A 20,880-nucleotide genomic window follows, 5' to 3' on the forward strand; every position below is an offset into this window, starting at 1 on the left:
TTTTTTCTGCCACCCAGTATATTCTGTAACCATTTATGAAAGTGGAAGTGTCTGAAGACGTGATCATGTCAACCTGAGGATACTCCAGATCTGATATCTGAAGGAAGGTCCAGTGCACGGTCAGATCCCTCTCTCCCGCAGGACACTGTCATGTTAGAGGCTCTGAGCAGTAGAAGAACCTGCTGCACTTCGTGTGGTCCAGGATTTCCCAGAACTCATTTGGCCATGGAACTCCTGCTGGTTTACCCACCCAACCCCAAATGTGAAATGCCTGGAAACATCGTGCAGAGCACACGTTGGGAAAGGCTGATCTTAGTTATAATCTGGACTTTACAAACCTCAGAAGCTCTAAGTATGGCTGAGCTGTACAGTGAGGATGCTGTCACTCATGGTCTTCACGTCTGTCTCCCGGGTTGGGGGTCTGTGTCTGCAGGGAAGTGTGCTAATGCGGGGTACCTCAGATGGCCTTTGGGAACAAGGATTTGTTCTCTGCCTTTAGCGAATTCTCAAAGACGAAAGCTTTCTCTGGTTTCTCTTTGTATAAGTCACTCTTCATAAAATAATTACGTACTACTCACTTATTCATTTCATCTCTCCTCAGGGCTTGCCTTACTGCCTCCATTATCATAACAGATTGGGGTGGGGAGGGGCGTCTAGAAGGTCTTTTGTTCACCCATCAAGAAATATTTAGACAGCAGCTCTCAATCTTAAAATATTGATTGTTTCTAACCACTCAAATTCACACATAATTTGGGAAAACTCTTAAAAGAGTCAGAAGGCTGGAGGAAAAGGAACAAGGTGAGGCGGGTGGGTGGATGGGGTGGGGGATGGGTGTTCTCCATCTTTGCTCACTAGTCTAGAGTGTGTCTTTTGAATTGGCTAATTCTCTTGGAGGCAAGGCTAGTTGGTTCCCTCTAGAATTTGCCAACCAGGGATGCCTTCCTGTTTTTAAAGCAGGGTCTTCAATTTTAACAAAATATCTATTCAACAAAATAGTTTAAATATCACTTGGAAATTCTGATGGGATTTTTCTTGTAAAGTAGGTTTATAGCTTCTGATAGGGTAACAGAAATATGCATTTCTTACTGTTCTGAAGCCTCTGGGAAGGAAGGACAGCTGTGGGCAAAACGTTTATAGTCTGAAGAGAAGAATGCTATTGATTTGCAAGGATGAGCTCTTCTCTTACAGGACCTATAATAACGATCATTAGCATTTGCACAGCACACATAGTACACAACACTTTCATACGCATATAGCATATGATCCTTATAACAGCCCTTGTGAGGGAAATCATATTGACATATTTTTCATCTCCATTTACAGTTGACGAAGCTGGAGCTCAAGAAGGTTGAAATTACTTGTCCAGAGCCATTTAGTAGTAAATGGACAAGCATGAACTTAACACTTTTTCTTTTTAAAAAACCTTTAAAGAACATAGTATGTATTCATTACTTACAGGCCAGTCATTCAGAAATACACAATTTAGAAGTAAACTGGAACTCTGGACCTTTTAAAAGTTGCACCATACCAATTTCTAGAGCAGAGTAATCCATATGGTAGCCGCCCCGCCCCCCCCATGGATCTTAAGCACCTGAAACATGACTTGTCCGAATCGCAGTGTGCTGTAAGTGTTTAAAATGCATACTGCATTTCAGTGACTAAGTATGAAAAAAAGAATGTAAAATACCCTATCAGTACTTGTTTGCATTGATTATATGTTGAAATGATACTGTTTTGGATATACTGAGTTATCATATATTAGGATTAATTTCACCTTTTTTTTTTTTACCTTTTTTTTTTTTTTTTTGCGATACGAGGGCCTCTCACTGTTGTGGCCTCTCCCGTTGTGGGGCACAGGCTCCGGACGCGCAGGCTCAACGGCCACGGCTCACGGGCCCAGCCGCTCCGCGGCATGTGGGATCTTCCCGGACCGGGACACGAACCCACGTCCCCTGCATCGGCAGGCGGACTCTCAACCACTGCGCCACCAGGGAAGCCCTTTTTTTTACCTTTTTAAAGGTGACTATCAGGAAATTTGAAATGATATAAGTGGCTCACATTATATTTCTATGGGACAGCAATGGCTAGAACCATTTTCCATGGTTTTCCACAGCATAATTTGTGTCTTATGTGAATAATATGCCTTTATATTTTACTCTTCTGGCATATAACCCCTCTCCCCATTATTTGGGGAGAGGTTGATCTAAATTTCCCTTTCTGTTTTGAAGACTGCTTTAAGAAGCCTGTAAATTATTTTATAATTTTAATATAATTTCTGTGGTTTTAACGGCACCGCCTTCCAGGAGAGGCTTGATTCATTGGCACCGTCCTCGTTTGGGAGCTGTTAGATCCGTGGTGCTGTAAGTGTGAGAGTGTGAGTTTGTGTGTGAGGACACACGTGTGTGTATGTATGTGCATGTGTGTGACCACGAGAGAGGGGGAGAGGAGGATGGGAAACGGATTCTCCAGGGGCTCTACCAAATTCTGCAGGTCCCCACCCTTAAAGAGTCTGATTCTTGACGGGTGGGGAGTAAAGATTTGGATTCTCCCCCAGCTCCTCCTCTCCTTAAAGAAATCCCACCCTGCGGATGAGTCCCCGTTGCCAATGGGAATGCACTGAGCCACAGCAGGGAAAAAGGCTGAAAATCCACACATTAGAGAGGAACACTTTATAGCCCTCAGCTCGTGGTAGAAAGGACTGTTGGGAAAGGTTTTCTTTTATGAGCATTTTCTGATTGGTTTCATCCCTTCCTCTGCTCCCTGGTGGTAATGGGATATTAGGAAAGTGGAGCCAGTTGTTTGTAGGATGGGGGGCCAAAGTTGGGGAGCTCACAGGTGTCTTTCTCCACTGACCATCCCCGTTTGCAGCCTGCATGGCCAGGCCTTCCCCGGGCTCTGTGGGGCTTCCAGGATAACTGTTAAATCAGCAGATATTGTTAGGCATGTACAGACAGAGTTTGGTCTAGCTCAGTCTAATTATTAAAATTCTTGGCAGGAATTCTACATGAATCACCTCCAAAAAAATTTACATTAAAATTAATGCTACAAGTCTGGCTCCAGCCCACAGAACTGAGAAAACTACTCTGAGTTCTAAGTCCACAAGTGTGGCCTTAACTCCTCCTTGTCCACAGGCCTAGTGACTTTTTCCCCCACCAACAAGGCCACGTGAATTTTCGTAAGAACCTGGAAGGGTGGGGGAGGGCTCTGAGGGGATCACTCCAGAAGGGAGTTATTCTGATCTTCGAATTAAGGCAGGTGTTCGGTCTTCAGGCTGTGGAGTTAGACAGCCTGGGTTCACATCCGGCCAAGCCACTTATGGGTAGTGTGGTTTCGGGCCGGTTTCTTAGCCTCTCTGGACCTTAGTGTTCCGTCTGGAAAATGGGGATGATAACACCTAGAGATTTGTCTAGATACTAAGTGAGCTAATGCACATAAAGCTTGTGGCGGAATGGAGGAGGTAAGAACCTGGTAGCTGTTAGCTCTTTGGTTACTGTTGTTCCTCATCATTCATTGCGGTGAGCTGTTCTGGGGGGCGGCGTTAAAATGCTAAGTGGTGGGACTTCCCTGGCGGTCCAGTGGTTAAAACTCTGTGCTTCCACTGTAGGGGGCGTGGGTTCGATCCCTGGTCGGGGAACTAAGATCCTGCAAGCTGTGCAGCACGGCCCCCCCCTCCAAAAAAAAATTAAAATGCTAAGTGGAGACAGGCACCACTGTAGGCTATGCTCTCCTTTCTTCACTTCTTTGTAAACAGGTTTTGGGGGAAAGAAAACAAGTCCTGGAAAGCCTGTGGCCTTGCCACCCAATGACTGTTGACTTTAAATAGACTTCTCTGCTCACCCTTTTGGGGGGCAGGGCAGGGTAAGAGTCCAGTGAGGCAGCATGTTTTTGTGTGTCTTTTTTCATCACTGTTGTCCCCCTAATCAGTCTGTGCCAGTCTAGTCTCTGTGGAGGAATGCTTAAGACCTTCACCATGATTTTCAGCGTTCAGAAAGACTTTCTGATACCTTCTGCCTGAAGGTCGTGGATATCAGATGTTGACCCTCAAAATTAAAAAAAAAAATTTTATATTCCCTTTATAGTTTCTAAGCATGATAGAGCTAATGTTGACTTATGTCTGGGGTGGATTATAGATATTTGTTCTTTGAATGTATGGGAGCAGTGAATAATAGATAACATTGGTGAGAGGTAGGTGGATAGCAATAATACTTGCCCTTGGTTTCAGGTTCATTCTTGACTCATCAGCTGGAGCAAACACTGCAGGGGTATTTTTGGGAGATGACCACGGAGGGCTGACTGGTATTGCTGTCAGACAGATGGAGCCATGTGTAAACAGCAAGTCGAGGGAAACTTGCATGGTGAGCATTTATAGGACAAGATCCAGTTGATGTCAGATTTAGCTAACATTTATTGGGTGCCTACAGTTTGCCAGGCATTGTTCTGGTTTTAACTGATGAAGTGTCATTTGATCCTGTGACCATGATCTGAAGTAGGGACCAGAAAGGAAACTGAGGTCAGGGCATTTGAAGTATTTGAGTCACACTGAGTCAGGACAGAGCTGTGAGGTGAAACCAGGTCTCTTGTTTCCCAGGCCAAGGTTCTTACCTGGTGTAAACGGCAGGAGAGGCAGTGTCCACTTCCTGTGCCAGGTACTGTTATCGCCCTTAACTTAGATATCATACCCCCTCCCTCCAAACCCCTGAGTTTGGAGAGGCTAAAGTAGATGCAGATTAGAATACAGACCTGTCTTCCTAAAGTCCATGCTTGTCCCTCAGAGCCATCCTGCCTCTCAGAAGATGCTTCCAGCCCAACAGATTGGGTCATTTTTAACATCTGTGCAGAACGATCCCAGCTTTTATATATTACAAACCTTTCTTTCCTTGAAAAGAAAAAAGGCAGACATTTTTGTCCCTCTTCTTTGTAGGCGTTAGTTTTGGAAGTGATTTTTGGCCCTGCTAGTAAAGTGCTGAAGTAGAGGCTCAGTCCCAGTGGTAAGAATCTGAAAAATTAATGTCATTCATTTTTCTTCTCCTTGAACTGGCAGCTCCCTTTTGCCTGTAAATAAACTCACCACCTCCTCGTTCCCACCCAGGGAGGATCCCCAATGCTAGCCACGGTTTGCCAACAGCCTTCTGTCAGGAAAGAGATTTTCTCCGGACATTTTTACCTAATCTGTGCCTGTCTGTTTCTACAAGATGCAGTGATATGTGGTGGTGAAGAAAGCGTGGTTTTTGAGGCAGATGCCTCGTCCAGTTTACTGGCTGTGTGACCTTGGGCAAGTTGCTGCTTCTGTTTCCCCATCTATTAAATGCTTGTCTCTCCTCTTAAGCTTTTTAGCTATATCTTTAGTAAAATTCTAGTGTTCAAAACTATAGCTTGAGGAAAATCATTTAATTGAACAAAAACCCTGTGATTTTCTCTCTGTAAAATTTATAGGTTGGGCAGTTCCTCCCTTCAAGAAGTTTACTGTCCCCCAGGAGAGAACCCCTCCCAGATCCCTATAACAGAGAGCAGAAAATGACATATGCCTGGAGAGAAAGGAGGAAAAGGCTGGGGTTTTTTTGTTTTTTTTTTTAAGGCTCACTGCTAATTCCTGTAGATAAAATAACGAATAATGCGGTCTTTGCTCTTAAGGAGCTAAGTCTCCCTTGGGGGGAGACACCCACTATATATTTTTTTGTAGCTTATTAATATCTGCCATTTTCTTGTCCTTGTTTATTACCTGTCCTCCATCACTAGAATATAAGCCCATGAGAGCAGGAACCCAGTGTCTTATTTGTGGTCCTGTTTCCTATACACAGCACTTCAGTGTTGGTTGAATTAATGAATGGATGGATGAATTATTAAATGAAGTAAGGAGACAATTATCCTGTCACATAGGTGCTATCAGAAAAGCATGTACAGGGCGGGGAGGGCACACGGGGGAAGAATCCCAGCCCTGCTCCTTTTTGGGGGGAGGGGCGTTAGAGTAGTTTTCCAGAGGAGGTGATGTCCAAACTGGTTCCTGACAGCAGAATGGAACCAAAAGTATTCCAGGCAGTGGTAAGTTTTACCCCCAAAGAGTACAAAGTAAGCGATTAGGACAGTGGTTCTCAACCGGGCAGGGGCGGCCGGAGGGGGCGGGGTGCGGAGAGTATTGCCCTCAAGGAAATTTGGCGTGACTCGGGGAGCATCCTGCAGTGCACTGGACGGGCCCCACCACAGAGAAACTATCTGGCCCCCTAGAGCCCAGGTTGAGAAACCCTGAGTTAGAGGAAGAATGGCCCAGGGAGGAGGGGCAGGTGCTGAGGTGGGAACAAAGATGAACAGCAGGAGGAAAGAAAGGGGCAGCCGTGGGCGGGTAGTTATTTGAGAATTGAATTTTGTTTGGCGGCTCAGGACGTGGAGAACTTCTAGATGCACAATGTCCAGTCATCCTTAAATAATCCTGAAGCAAGGATTCATTTACCACCGAGTTGCAGAGCACCCTGTATTGAAGAAGTCTTTGCTGATTACCCTGGGACAGGGCATTATGAAGCTAATAGCTTATGCGGCCTGTAATTTCTTTATTTCCTTTCAATAATAGCGGAATATGCAGGATGTCAATAAGGCAGCTCAGCATTTTCCTTCTCTTATTAAATTGAAGTGATTGCCTTTCTGCATCTGACTGATGGGAGAAAAATGCATCCGACCCTGGAAGGTGCTTTCAAACAGGAATGGAGTTTCTTTTTTCTCTCTGGACCACATGACCCATCTTGCTAATTGATCGTCCCCTAAGCAGTGTTGAGCCGCCCATGGTGGCTTTGTTTCCACTTTCCTAGGAAAAAGCCAGGTGTCTATGCTGCAGCCTTGATGCTCACCCAACTACTGCCTTTCTCGACCAGGGCAAGTGAGGGTGGGAACGGCCCTTACCTCCAGTGCCCCCTTCCCAAAGACAGAACACTCAAGTTCTCCAGTGAGCCTGGCTTGGGCTTGCCCGGGACCTGCCAGGAGCTGAAGGTTGTTTTCTTTCTCCCACAGGAAGTAATTTTCCTGGGCACGGCAGCCCTGGGTTGCCAATCCCTTGGTTTCACGAAAGCTCACGTGTGTGTGACAGTGGCACTATTGTTGGGCATGCTGGAGTTTCCATTCCAGATCCTGTGTTTATCTGCTGCAGGGATTTTTCTCTGAGAGGCATAATTTAAACAGTAAGGCATAAGAAGGGACCGATTTGAAAAAAGAGAGAATAGTCTCTGATATCTGGCAACTGAGAAGTGGGTGAGTTGTAATCGAGTGGCCACGTGCAAGTGGTTGAGCCTGGGTCAGTTTCAGTGGCTGAGGCTACTTGGTCCTTTAGGAGTTTTGAACTAGATGACAAAGTCCTGCTACCAGGAACAGCTCTCCCTATAAAAACAAATGTCAGTTCCAGAGAAACTCCCCTGGGCTACGGTGGATGAGATGAGATGTGGGGGGACTGGGTTTAATAAATGTTTATTTTTTGTTTTTTTAAATTTATTTTATTTATTTTTGGCTGCTTTGGGTCATCGTTGCTGCGCACGGGCTCTCTCTAGTTGTGGTGAGCAAGGGCTGCTCTTCATTGTGGTTGTGGTGTGCAGGCTTCTCATTGCGATGGCTTCTCTTGTTGCGGAGCATGGGCTCTAGGCACGTGGGCTTCAGTAGTTGTGGCACGCGGGCTCAGTAGTTGTGGCTCGCAGGCTCTAGAGTGCAGGCTCAGTACTTGTGGCGCACGGGCTTAGTTGCTCCGTGGCATGTGGGATCTTCCTGGACCAGGGCTCGAACCCGTGTCCCCTGCATTGGCAGGCAGATTCTTAACCACTGTACCACGAGGGAAGTCTCATTAATAAATGTTTAGATTCAGTTAAAAATGAAGTTGAAGTAAATATAAAGAGAATAGGTGAAACCATCTAGTGAGCATGGCTACCATGCCAGGCACTGTGTTCAGTAGTAGAGACACACTTAATCCTCCCCTCCCAACCCTGGAAGGTGTAGGAACAATTCATGAGGCCCATTTTACCAAAAGATTTAACCTTGGAAGATATCAACCACGTAGAGAAAAATGAATGATGTTGGGAAAGATGAGGTCTCATTGAGCTGGGAAGTATTGTTGTATCGGCTTTCGAGTGGTATTTAATTCCATTTTGTCCCCACACCAAGCTTTGTCACGGCAGCGCACCCCAGAGCCCTTCTCCTGGTTTGTGTGTTATCTTCTTTCACTCTTCCACTTCTTTGGGGAGTCTCTTTTCTTCCTTTTTCTTTCTTTTTTAAAAAATATTTATTTTTTTTATTTGATTGTGCCGGGTCTTAGTTGTGGCAGGAGGGCTCCTTAGTTGTGGCTTGTGGGCTCCTTAGTTGTGGCATGCGAACTTTTAGTTGTGACATGCATGTGGGATCTAGTTCCCTGACCTGACGGAGGATTGAGGCCCTCCGTCCAGCCTCTGCCTGGATTTTCCTAAGAGATGTCCTCGCTTTCTCCCCTAATAAGATTATCCTCTAGAGGAGTCTCCACAATCCAGGTACACTCAGAAAACTCACCTTTTCCACCCTCCCTCTGGAAGTGTGACCTGATACAACTGGACTGATGCACTCAGTAAAGCAGTGAGAGGGACTTGGCCTGCCCTCTGCAGCACGGTTCTCAACCGGACATTTTTGCCCTTTAGGGACATACAGCAATGTCTGGAGACTTTTTAAAAAAGTAAACTTTATTTATTTAGAGCAGTTTTAGGTTTATAGAAAAGTTGAGCAGAAGTACAGAGAGTTCCCATATACACCTTTTACCCCGGTGTCTCCTATTACTAACATCTTGCATTGATGTGGTATATTTGTTACAACTGATGAGCCGATACTGATACCTTATTAACTAAAGTCCATGGCTTACTAAAGTTCACTCTTTGTGTTGTACATTCTGTGGGTTTTGACCGATGCGTGATGACATGTATCCATCATCACAGTGTCACACAGAATAGTTTCACTGTTCTCAAGTCTCCTGTGCCTTCTGGAGACATTTTTGATCGTCGCAACTGGGCAGGTGTTGCTGGCATCCAATGGGTAGAGGCCAGGGATGCTGCCAGATATTCTGCAGTGCGGAAGCCAATGCCCTAATGAAAAGTCAGTAGTGCCAAGATTGTGAAACCCCGCTGTACACTCTCGCGCAGGTGTGGTTGTGTGCATGGGGGGTATGGGGGGTGGTCGTGAGGCTCCAGGGCTGCAGAGGAACCTGGCATTTAGATGGTGGGAGGCCTGGCTGTGCATTGGCAGCAAAGAGGCACCTGGGAAGATTTGTAAAGTCCTGAGGAGAAAATGAACTGTAACTTGCAGGCAGCATTTCAGCCGTAATCCCTACACATATTGCTTTAACTCTCACCCTCTTAAATTCAAACCCTGAGGTCTGAGTCCGATTAAAATGCCCAAAATTATAATTACTGGGTTTTGCATGGTGGGGTTAGCTTAGGTCACTCTCAAATTAAATGCAGTCGGATCCATCCAGAACTAAAATCCTAAGTCTCGGGTTCAGATCCCCTGTATTTAAGCAACGTCAGTGTTTTCTCGCTGCCTCGGTTTCCTTTTCTAAGGAAAACAGTTGTCTTCCTTGTCTCGACTTCATGAGTTAACTCTCTGCCACGCGCTACCGTTAGCTTTTGTGATGCCAACGTTGTGTTATGGGCAGCAGGGAATAAATACTGTTGAAGACCTAATTAATTAGAAACTGCCCACGAAATAGCATTTTTATACTGGAAAGGGATGGGTTTCCCTGGTGGCGCAGTGGTTGAGAGTCCGCCTGCCGATGCAGGGGACGCGGGTTCGTGCCCCGGTCCGGGAAGATCCCACATGCCGCGGAGCGGCTGGGCCCGTGAGCCATGGCCGGTGAGCCTGCACGTCCGGAGCCTGTGCTCCGCAACGGGAGAGGCCACGACAGTGAGAGGCCCGCATACCGCAAAAAATAAAATTAAATAAACAAAATAAAATATATACTGGAAAGAGTTTACGTGGGTGCTGAGGTTTGTGGGCAAGGGTGGTAGGCTGTAAGATGACTGCTTTTCAAGACGAGATTTATAAGGGAAAAACGCAGGCTTTGTAAACGTCAGCTATTCTTGCAGATGGAGGGCTTGTGCTCAAGAATTGGGTGGTGTGGCTTGCATTGGTCCCGCAGACCTCTCATTGCTCCCTAAGTCTTGTCAAGTGGGAGCAAGGACTTTATTCCCCTGATAGGGCTGGGAGGAGAATCCAAAAACCAAACTCACTCCCTTAGAGAATGTAAATATGGATAAAGAGAAATAGTCCTTTTCATACATGACCTCCTCCACCCTCATCTTCCTGAAGTCATAAAACCCCAAATGTAACCAGAAAAATGATCTTTTGAAAAAAAAGTCCTCCTTTGTGGTGCGTCTTTGGGCTGGAGAGGGAAAAACTTTGCAGAACTAAAAGGTTCAACTAAGGCATGTAAAACAAGTTTTATTAAAACGTTAATTATCTCCCACCTGCTGGTACCTTGTGAAGTTCAGAGGAAAAGGGCTAACTGAGAACAGCATTTGATGTGCATGAGAGTTGCTGGGCTCTTTCCTCTTCTTAAAAGGGATTTGTTCTTAATCAAGTTTATTTCATAATAAGTAGGTCCAGACACTGAGTTCGTGTTTGCAGTTTTAATATGGTTTAATTAAGATCCTTCGCACGTGAGGTGTCAACTTCGGCTGTTTGAAATGTAATGTCTTGGCAAGTTTGGACCTTGGGTTTGGGACATTTTTCTTTAGACTAATGACAAGGGCTCATGAACTGGCCGTGCTTGTGCACCCTCTTTGTGGGGAGGGGGTGAGGGTACATTTTGTGTGGCAAGTCCGGGGGAGCAAGGACAAAACATTCCGGTGCTTTGTCCCTCACTCTGAAGTACAAGAAGTATCCCTGGCCCTAAACTTGAAACCCCAAGCTCCACCCTTATTTTGCATCCTGCAGCCCTGAAGGATTAACCTGTCTGCATTTCTCATTTATCCCTACCTTCCCACAGTCTGCTCTTTGAATCACTCCAGGTATCAGGGCTCAGAGCTTTTCAGTGTGTCGCAAGAACAGTATCTTCACCACCTATTAAGCATTTAACATATGCAGGGACAGGGCTTAATGCTCTGCCTTATTACTGGATTCTCCAAGAAGCTAAGGGTCATACAGCTGATGGGTGGAGGAGCTGACATTTGAACCTGTTTCCTGACCAGAATCAAGCCTTTAGCCATTAGGCTGTCATGCTTTCTCTTTGTGCTCTAAGACAGGGGTCCCCAGCCCTCGGGCCGTGGACTGGTGACGGTCCAAGGCCTGTTAGGAACCGGGCTGCAGAGCAGGAGCGAAGCTTCATCTGCCCCTCCCATCGCTCGCATTACTGCCTGAACCACTTCTCTCCCCCACCCCCACCCCCTCCCCGTCAGTGGAAAAATTGCCTTCCACAAAACCCGACCCCAGTGCCAAAAAAGGTTGAGGACCGCTGCTCTAAGACTTAGAAAAACTCCCCACTTTCTGGTTCTTGGTTTGTTCTTTTTTTTTAAATTAATTAATATTTTTTATCTTTGGCTGCACTGGGTGTTCGTTGCTGCACGCGGGCTTTCTCTAGTTGCAGCGAGCGGGGGCTACTGTTCATTGCAGTGTGTGGGCTCCTCATTGCAGTGTCTTCTCGTTGCAGAGCACGGGCTCTAGGCGTGCGGGCTTCAGTAGTTGTGGCACGCGGGCTCAGTAGTTGTGGCTTGTGGGCTCTAGAGCGCAGGCTCAGTAGTTGTGGTGCACGGGCTTAGTTGGTCCGTGGCATGGGGGATCTTCCCGGACCAGGGCTCAAACCCATGTCCCCTGCATTGGCAGGCAGATTCTTAACCACTGTGCCACCAGGGGAGCCCCCTTTTGTTTTTTTGAGTCTGGAATTTTGAGTAGATCAAAGTTTGTGTATGTTCCAATGTATCAGAAAGTCCTCTGATATCCCATCTGTATTTTTTCATTTTGATTGATAATAGCAATTGTCTGAAGACCTTGGAGCACTCTATTTTTTTTTTTTCTCTGCTGAACTTTCTCCAGCCTTGTTCTAAGATGTGAATTCTCTCTCCCTCACTCTCTTTCTTTTGCATTACAAGCTCCTTAAGCCTAGTCTTCTGTCCTTTTCTTTCTTTTTTTTTTTTTTGCGGTACGCGCGGGGCTCTCACTGTTGTGGCCTCTCCCGTTGCGGAGCACAGGCTACGGGCGCGCAGGCTCAGCGGCCATGGCTCACGGGCCCAGCCGCTCCGCGGCACGTGGGATCTTCCCGGACCAGGGCACAAACCCGTGTCCCCTGCATCGGCAGGCGGACGGACTCTCAACCACTGCGCCACCAGGGAAGCCATTCTGTCCTTTTCTACACCTACGATGATACCTGCACCACATCCCTTAGGTGTGGTATAAACCCAAGTTGAAGGGAAAGGAACACTTACCGAGCACATGCTATGTCCTAGGTGCTTTCTGAACGTGGATTATCTGCCCTAGTTGTCTCAGCAACCTGTGTGATAGCTGTAGACATCTCTGTCTTATGAACAAGGGGACTGAAGCTTGGAGGGGTTCAGTATACTAGCTCTGGACCTCATGGCCAGTGGGGTATAACAGAACAAGGGTTCAGACTCAGGCCTCTGTGACATCAGCCTAAGTCTTTCTACTTGACTGTACTTCTTCCCACTGAATGTGAATTGGGTTTAATGGCATTTTGCTTTTCCTTACGAAAAAGGAGGTAGAGAAGGCTCATAGAAACACACGGAAAACCTTCTTCTTTTCACCCTCGCCAGAAGCCATCGCAGTAATGGAGGTTCACCTACAGCAAGTGGATGGAAACACTGGGTCACGTAGCTGCCGCGAGCCTGCATTTCTGTTTTATTATATAATTGGCTAGCGCACACGTGCTTTGTATTTGTTTACCTATGGCTGGTTCTGACAAAGTAGATTCTTTTCTTGGCCTCGTCACTCAGAAGTAAGCTGTGGGTTGTTAGTGGAAGGAGTAAAGGACTGAAAATGCCTGGGAGTTGGAAAATCTCCAAATACGTGGTGCAGGAGGAGGTATCCTTGTTGACTTGGTGACAAGAGCTTCCTGCATCACACCCACGAATCACACGCTGCCCTGTTGCTGCAGAGCTTGCACACATCCTCTCTTTCTCCTGTTGATCCTTCACTGCTGTGGTCTCTTCCCTGGGAGGGTCCTGGCCAGTCCACTAACCAGTATTTACTGAGCTCCTACTAGATAAAAGTTTGTTTGTTGTACCCAGACTGTCAAGCAAAAATGTTAGAATAAATACTAGAATGAGATCAAGGCATTCTTCCTTTTGATTTAGGTCAGGATTCAAAGCACCCAGAGGAGTAAGAGCTGTTATTTGTACACTTTCTTTATGTAGTATCTTTCAAGATCACTGGAAAGGATTTTGATCCACTTTCTAGAACTGAAACTTTCAGGGTCCAGCAATTTCCCTTCAGAGCCTTAAAAGTCATTGTGTCATTGGGACTTTATTTCCTGTCCTCGCATCCCTTTATCCTGCTGATCCCTCCCTCCCCCACCACCCCGGCCCTGGAATCCTTGGCTGTTCCCTTACCACAGTGATTTCTGGTAGCCTAGCAACACTGATCTCATGTAGCAAAGTCACCTGGGTACTGCTGGCCCTCCCAAGGAAAATCATGTGAAGGTATCAGGTATCCAGCAGAACATACCTCCTTGGACTAGATACTCCTTTGGCTTGGAAAGGAGTATCTTTGGTCCAGCCCTGGTTGTGAGGGGACCTTCTGCTTGCTTTATTTATTGATTTTTTTAAAGCCAAAGCAATGTTAGCAGAGCCAAGAATAATGCTGGAAAGAGTCTGTACAAGAACATAGCCTTGCATAGTTTCCTGGCAGCAGTCCAGTCTGCCTTACGCTTGGGACCCGAAAGCTTTGGTTGAGAAATCCTGCACTGAGATCAGAATGTGAAGGGTCGAATGCGGAGCCTTCAACTTCTGATGGACCCCACCTCATGTCAGCCTCTTTCTGTCTTTTGTGTGGTTCCCAGCCAGGGTTTTGAGCTGTGTTTGAGCTTTTGTTTAGGATTTCCTAAGGGGCATGAAAAGCATGTATCGTAGTCCCCAGGTGGGCATAGAGCCTGTCTTCAGAATGGAGCAGCTGCAAAAAGAAAAGGAAAAAGCCATTTAATTGCAGAGACTATTCATGGCTGAGAAATGGAAGACTATGGAACCCTTAACCCTTCTTAGTGTCTGCCTCCTGCTCAGACCTGCACATACAGTCACCATCCAAGCCTCACCTGATCTGTGTGGGACCCGTCATTGTGACAAGACCCTTTCCTTGGGATTCTCCCTTATGCCAGCTCATCTCACGCAGACTGCTTCATCTTAGCTGCCTCTCTCACCCCTAACTGAGACGGCACTTGCCAGACTCCTTTCATCCATACCTCAGTCTTTCTTCCTTGTCCTCAGCTATACATCTGAGGGGGAAACCCCACAAGTTAATAATAATAAAAAATAACAGGTTTTAATACTTCATTTTCATTGTGTACAGGACAGTGGGCAGCCCGGGCAAGCAGTGTATGGCTGTTAGCCAGCTGAGGTCAGCCACCTCTCTACTGGGATCTTTAATTCACTGGGTGACTTTATTGGGGTGGATTAATCAGATATGAGAGTATGGAAACCATGTTTTTGATCTCTGGTTCCCTAGGTTCTAGATTGGTGTTTGGGATACAGCTGCTTGAGAACTATTTGTGCACATTCTAGAAACATGTTTTAGCAGGACCTCCAGAGGTGATGAGAAACAGAGGTGATGAGACATCAGCTCAGGCTAGTTTATTGATTCACAAGGGGCCATCCGTCCCTTTTCTGGTATCTGAACATCCGTATCCCCACCCAGGACCATGCATTTCCCCGTTATCTAGGGGACTAGAAACCAAATTAGGAACCAGAGGGATTTTTAGGCAGGTGGGTGGAGAGGTGGAGGGACATTTCCCCTGACCTGTCCCCAGCTCCTGTGACCACTGAATTTCTGTCCCCCAGGCAGTGCCAGGCATACTTCCAGAACGTGCTTCTGTGAACCCTGATTTTCTCCGCTCTTTGCTGACCACGCCCCTACACCACCACCCACGGAGACCCGAGCCTGTCTTTAGATGTACTCATCCTACTCACCAGGCCGAGGCCCTGTGGCCTTGCTGACCCCATTTTTGTACCTTGACCTCTGGGGTTCAGTCACCCCCGAACTCTTTACTAAGGGAGCTTTCTTCCATGCTTGTCTGTACGGGAACTTCTGGTTCTCCCAGGGTGGTGCCTGCTTTTGGGAGAGGATTCCGGAGGGTCTCCTCATAGGTGATCTCTTTGGAGAGGAGGTTTTAGTGTCTTAGCCCAGGTTGCTTTTGGCCGGCTGTTTTCTTTCTTTAGCCTGAGGTCGGGAAGGTGCTGTAGGAGGAGTTTGGAGCTGTGGATGTAATGGAAATTCAAGGCCCATGCTGGTTGAACTCCAAAAACAAAGACTACTTTTACAACAGCCAGGGAGCAGCTTCTGCCCAGGGGGCTCAGGGAAAAAAGTGGAGAAAAAGAGGGAGAAGGAGAGGCCTAGGCCTCAGCTGTGAACAGGGTGTTTCCACGTCTGAGAAACTAGGATAGTAACAGAGGGTCAGCCTTCTTTATCCAGATCAGCTCTCTTCTCACTCTCAGTCTTTACCTTCCCGTCCTCATTGGCCCAGTTCCTGCACATGTTGGTATGAAGGACGAAGGAGAGGTTAGCAAATAGTCCCTTTTTTTTTTTTCATTTAAAAACGGGAATTGCATATTCTATGAATTGATGTCCAAGACACAATGGAGGAGGAAGAGGCTGGATCGATTTCTTGGAGATCTTTCTCTCACCCACCTGCCCTTCCTCAGGAGAGATGGAACCACCCACCTGCCAGCTTCCTCCTGGTGCTCCAGGGCCTGGCTCCGGGGGCCCGCGTTGGCTTGCATCTCATGGTTACTCATGACAAAGCAGAGTCCAGCTCACTTTCCCCACATGCTGTGGGTTCTGCAGGCTCCATGCTGCATGGGATCACAGTTCCATCAGCTCAGCTCTCCGCTTCCTATCACCTCTTGGGAGGGTGCGAACTGATGGCCTCCTCACATCCTCCGTGGTCAATGGAGTCAGCCTCGCCTTAAACAAACAGCTTCCCACAAGTGTCTTCTAGATCCTCCTTCTAGAGGAGCTTCTCCTCCCAGAATGACCTCCAGCACATCCCCTGTCCCTTAAGGCAATACTCATGCAAAACATTTTCTGCTTAGTTCTGTGGTCTTTACCTACTAGGCTTTTGGCTTTAAAGATTTTTGCTATTTTAATCCAGAGCCACTAGAGACTATAAACATATTGTCACCATATCCCTAGTTCTCTAGAAATTCTATACCTTAAGCCCAACAAGCCCAGTTGGTCACTGTAACTCGCAGCTATAGGGTGGGTTTGAGCAGGTAAGAAATGTGATGCGTGGGGTGAGCATGGAGTTAGGGACCTGCTGTTCAGCCTTTTGGCAGCCGCCTGGCGGTGCAGAACAGACCTCACTCCTGCCTCGCTCCTGTCACTGCTCTTCGAGTGGCCTCAGCAAGGTCACAGAGTCACAGTGAGTTTGGGTTTCCCATTCTACAAAAAGTGGATATACATCCATATAACAGTGACTCAAAAAAACATTGTCTCAAGGCAGCCATTGAGAAACCTTGAGAAACCATTTCTCAAGGTTTCCCATTTTTGTCTTCCCGGGAAGCAGAGTGGTGAGTGGGAACAAGGTAGGTTTTTGGCCTTAGAACTGCTTTTTGTTCTAGACTTTACCATTCCGTGGCTCTGATCCTTTAAACAAAGTTACTTAACCTCTCTGAACCTCAATTTTCTTGTACATAAACATGGGGATGATGGTGATGCCTATCTTTGCAGCTGTGGCAGGGGTTAGATTACGTGAGAGACCAGGACAGTGCAAGGTATACAGTAGGTACTTTGTACAAGGTGGTTGTAGGAGTTTGGTTGTTAGAGCCCTAGAGACACCAGATGGTTGGGTGTGGCGAGTGACGTATGCCTAAAAAATCGTTCGGGTGCAGTTGGGTTTTGCCCCAGCAAGCCAGGTAGCAGCCTTGGCGTCTTGCCTGGATGTCCTCTATGTTCACTTTGCTTGTCGAAGTAAAATGACATGCAAACCGTTTCAGGCCTTCACTGTGTGACCCTCATTTATTCAGGAAAGAGTTAAGCTAGTACCTATATTTTCCTAGTGCTTGAAAAGGTCCTAGTTGAACAGAATAACCTCTATTTACAGTTGAGTCCGTTTAGACAAAAGAAAACCAGTCATCACTGTGCAGAGTGATAATTGCTGTTAAATGAGCTAACATATGTAATGTGCTCACACCCGGTGCCTGGCCCCATCATGTAAGCCGTTTTGTAAGCATATAAGCCATGTGCCAGTGTAAGGGGATGTCTGAGGCAGAGGGCCAAGGAGGGATGCTTAGGAGAGAGGCTTGTGGGAATAGGTGTTGCTTGATCTAAGTCTTAAGGAAGAACAGGGACTCACCAGGTGGACAGGTGTGAAGATAGGGGAGCAATAAGGGGGAGGAGGGTGCCCCAGGCAGCTGTAACATCTGAAGCAAAGAGTTGTTTGATGCACGAAGGGTACTGACTGCCTTTGCTTATCTTGCTGAGGAGTTTGGTCCTTATCCTCAGGGTGACCAGGAACAACAAAAGGATGTTAGGTAGAGGATTTTGTTTTGGGATGAGGACAAATTGGAAAGCCAGCCTGGAAATGGTCAGGAGGCAGCTGGGATGGAGGGCAGGCAGTGGGTAGGGGCGGTTAGATTCAGGAGTGGATGTGATCAAGTAGAAGTGAAGAAGAGGGATGAGTATGGCTGGACTCCCAGTCTTCTGGCTTGGGAAACTGGGTGGAAGGTAGCTGGTGCCATTCACCGAGACAGGGAATAATCACAGAGAAAGATAGGGAGGGGAGGTGTTCGCACAGGGCAAAGCGAACACGCCCAGCTGGCAGGCCCCACGTGTTTACTCTGGCATTCTCAATTACTTACCCCTCGATGGAGGAACAAAGGTTTGGTTTTTCTTTTTCTTTTTGGCATGTGTTTTTTTGCTTTGTTTTGTTTTGGTGTAATTTAATACAATAAAATGCATAGATCTTAAGTATTTAGTTCAATGTGTTTGGACAACTGTTATGTAAATATCATTCAAAACAAGATATAGAACATTTCTGTCTCTCTAGAAAGTTCTCTTATGCTCCTTTCCAGTCAACTGGTCCTCCCCACCCCCCATCACTTTTGGTCTTTTGTCACTATAATTTAGTTCTTCCTGTTCTAGAATGTCATAAATGGAGTCATTCATATGCATTTAATGTTCATAAGGATAGTCCATGTTGTTGCATGTATCAATAGTGTGCTGTTTGTTATTGCTGAGAAGTATTCCATTGAATGAACACTCATGTCACAATTTCACCATTCTTCTGTGGATGGAGGTGTGAATTGTTTCCAGTTTGGGGTGGGGGAGGGCTGCTACAAACATTCTTGTATAATTCTCTTTATGGATATAGTTTTCATTTTCTCTGGGTGAATACCTATGAGTAGTATTGTAGGGTTATAGAGTAAATGTATATTTACGTTTATAACAATTCGCCGAAGTGGTTGTACCATCTTTTTTTTTTTTTTTTTTTTTTTTGCGATACGCGGGCCTCCCACCGCTGCGGCCTCCCCCGCCGCGAAGCACAGGCTCTGGACACACAGGCTCAACGGCCGTGGGCCCAGCCGCCCCGCGGCATGTGGGATCTTCCCGGACCGGGGCACGAACCCGCCTCCCCCGCATCGGCAGGCGGACCCCCAACCACTGCACCACCAGGGAAGCCCTGGTTGTACCATCTTTACTCCCACCAGCAGTGTGTGAGAGTTCCCTTTGTTCCCACTCCTCGGCAGCCTTTGGTGTTGCCAGTCTTACGCTCTTCTTGTGTGTGTGACGTGGGTTTCATTTGCATTTCCCTGGTGGCTATGATGTGGAGCACCTTTCCATATGCTTATTTTGGCCAGCCACCTGTTTCTTTCTTGAAGTGTCCAGATCTGTTGCCCGTTTTTTATTGGGCTGTTCATCTTTCTGTTGTTGATTTGTAAGAGTTCTTTATGTAGTCCGGGTAGGAATCCTTTGTCAGATACACATTTGCATAAGTTTTTGGTTTTCACATCACTTGGTTCTATCCATCTGGAGGCACTAAGTGTTAGAGGCATTTTCAGGCATTTTCTTGTCAGGAAGTTATAAGATGTAACAGGCTTTAGTTATTATAATCACTTATTTCTGTTGTTGAAATAACAACAGAATGGAGGTTTTGCTTTCTGTTCTAGCTTTATCAGTGGCTCTGGCTCCGTAAAAAATGTCACTTAGCCTCTCTTAACCTCAGTTTTCTTATATATGAACATGGGGATGATGATGATGCCCACCTTTCCGGGCTATTTTGGGGATTAAATACGACGATGTGTGTGAGAGGCACTGTTGCTGACTCTTGTTCTAGGCAGGGATTGGAGCTGAGCAGTACCCACGTAGGCACATGACCCCCTCTGTATGTTAAGAAATATGTTTATTTGTGGTGCCAAGGAGAGTTCTTCCCAGTTATTGAACAACCAGTATTAGAATCTTTCCAAGATAGTATTCCCTTACCTTCTTTTTTTTTTTTGCTTTCTTTTTTAAAAAACGATGTTAAATTCCAAACTTCACGTTTTCACAGTGGAGAGGATATTATAAGGAACCCTCATCACCCCGCCTCAGCTGTTCACAGCCAGTACTGCTTGTTCCACATTCACCTGCACTAACACCTCCTCCCCAGCTTATTTTAAAGCAAATCCCAGATGTCCTATCATTTCCATCATGAATGTTTTGCTATTTCTAAAAGATAAGGACTTCTTCAAAACACACGCACACACACACACAACCAAAATATCATTATCACACCTTAAAAATGAATAATTCCGTAGTAATACTTTTTTTATGGTTGTTTGAATGACCTTTGTCTGAATTTTGATCATCACTGACAGAAGACAAGCTAGCTCCTTTTTATCCTTACTGGCTCTTTTTCTTTTTTTTTCTTCAAAAAAAAATTTTTTAATTGAAGTATAGTTGATTTACAATGTTGTGCTAATTTCTGCTGTACAGCAAAGTGACTCAGTTATACATATATATACATTGTTTTTTTGGTATTCTTTTCCATTATGGTTTATCCCAGGAGACTGGATATAGTTCCCTGTGCTATACAGTAGGACCTTGTTGTTTATCCATCCTATATGTAATAGTTTGCATCTACTAACCCCAAACTCCCAGTCCATCCTTCCCCCTCTCCCCTCCCCCTTGGCAACCACAAGTCTGTTCTCTATGTCTGTGAGTCTGTTTCTGTTTTGTAGGTAGGTTCATTTGTGCTTACTGGCTCTTCTTGAACTTGTGTAGAGGCTCTTTGGGGTCATATGTTCTGTAGTTCAGCTGTCTGATTCCCCTTCACTTTTTTTTTTTTCTTAAAACCTTTATGTCCAGTATAACATGCATACAGAAAAGTGCAAAAGACATAAATGAGCGAGTTAATGCGTTATTATGAGGTGAACTCCCATATGACTGCATCTAACTCAAGAAATAGACCTTTGTCATACTGTCAAAGCCTCCCATGTGCCCCTCTCCTGGCACAAGGCCTTCCTCGCTTTCAAAGGGAGCCATCCCCTGAATGGCAGTCATTTCCTTGCCTCCGTCCAGAATTCTCGACCTAAGCGTGCTTTCCTAAGCACTGTGGTTTAGTTTTGGCTGTTTGGGAGTTTTATGTAAATAGAATTAGGTATTAATCTTAAAATGAAGTCACATTTGTCAGACCTTTCATTAAGGGTGGGTGCTTTTGTGTCGTAAGAAATCTTTCAGCACGCTGAGGCTTTCATCCTA

At 46.0% G+C, this 20,880-nt stretch overlaps 1 protein-coding gene across 3 annotated transcripts in view; it reads left to right on the top strand.

Annotated features, from left to right (window-relative positions):
• Positions 1-20,880, top strand: part of NXN (nucleoredoxin) — a 141,992-nt gene that overhangs the window by 60,084 nt on the left and 61,028 nt on the right. The window contains exon 2 of one of the 3 annotated variants that reach the window (XM_027130549.1): positions 4,223-4,355. The exons of the other annotated variants lie outside the window; for them this stretch is intronic. Within the exon in view, the coding sequence (XP_026986350.1) occupies positions 4,314-4,355 (42 nt within the window). The 5' untranslated portion in view covers positions 4,223-4,313. The remainder of the gene's footprint in view (positions 1-4,222; positions 4,356-20,880) is intronic. 3 annotated transcript variants of the gene reach the window in all.

This window comes from Aethalodelphis obliquidens, unplaced genomic scaffold (assembly GCF_003676395.1).
Source record: "Aethalodelphis obliquidens isolate GAN/ISIS:26980383/991018 unplaced genomic scaffold, ASM367639v1 scaffold38, whole genome shotgun sequence".
Lineage (NCBI taxonomy): Eukaryota > Metazoa > Chordata > Mammalia > Artiodactyla > Delphinidae > Aethalodelphis > Aethalodelphis obliquidens.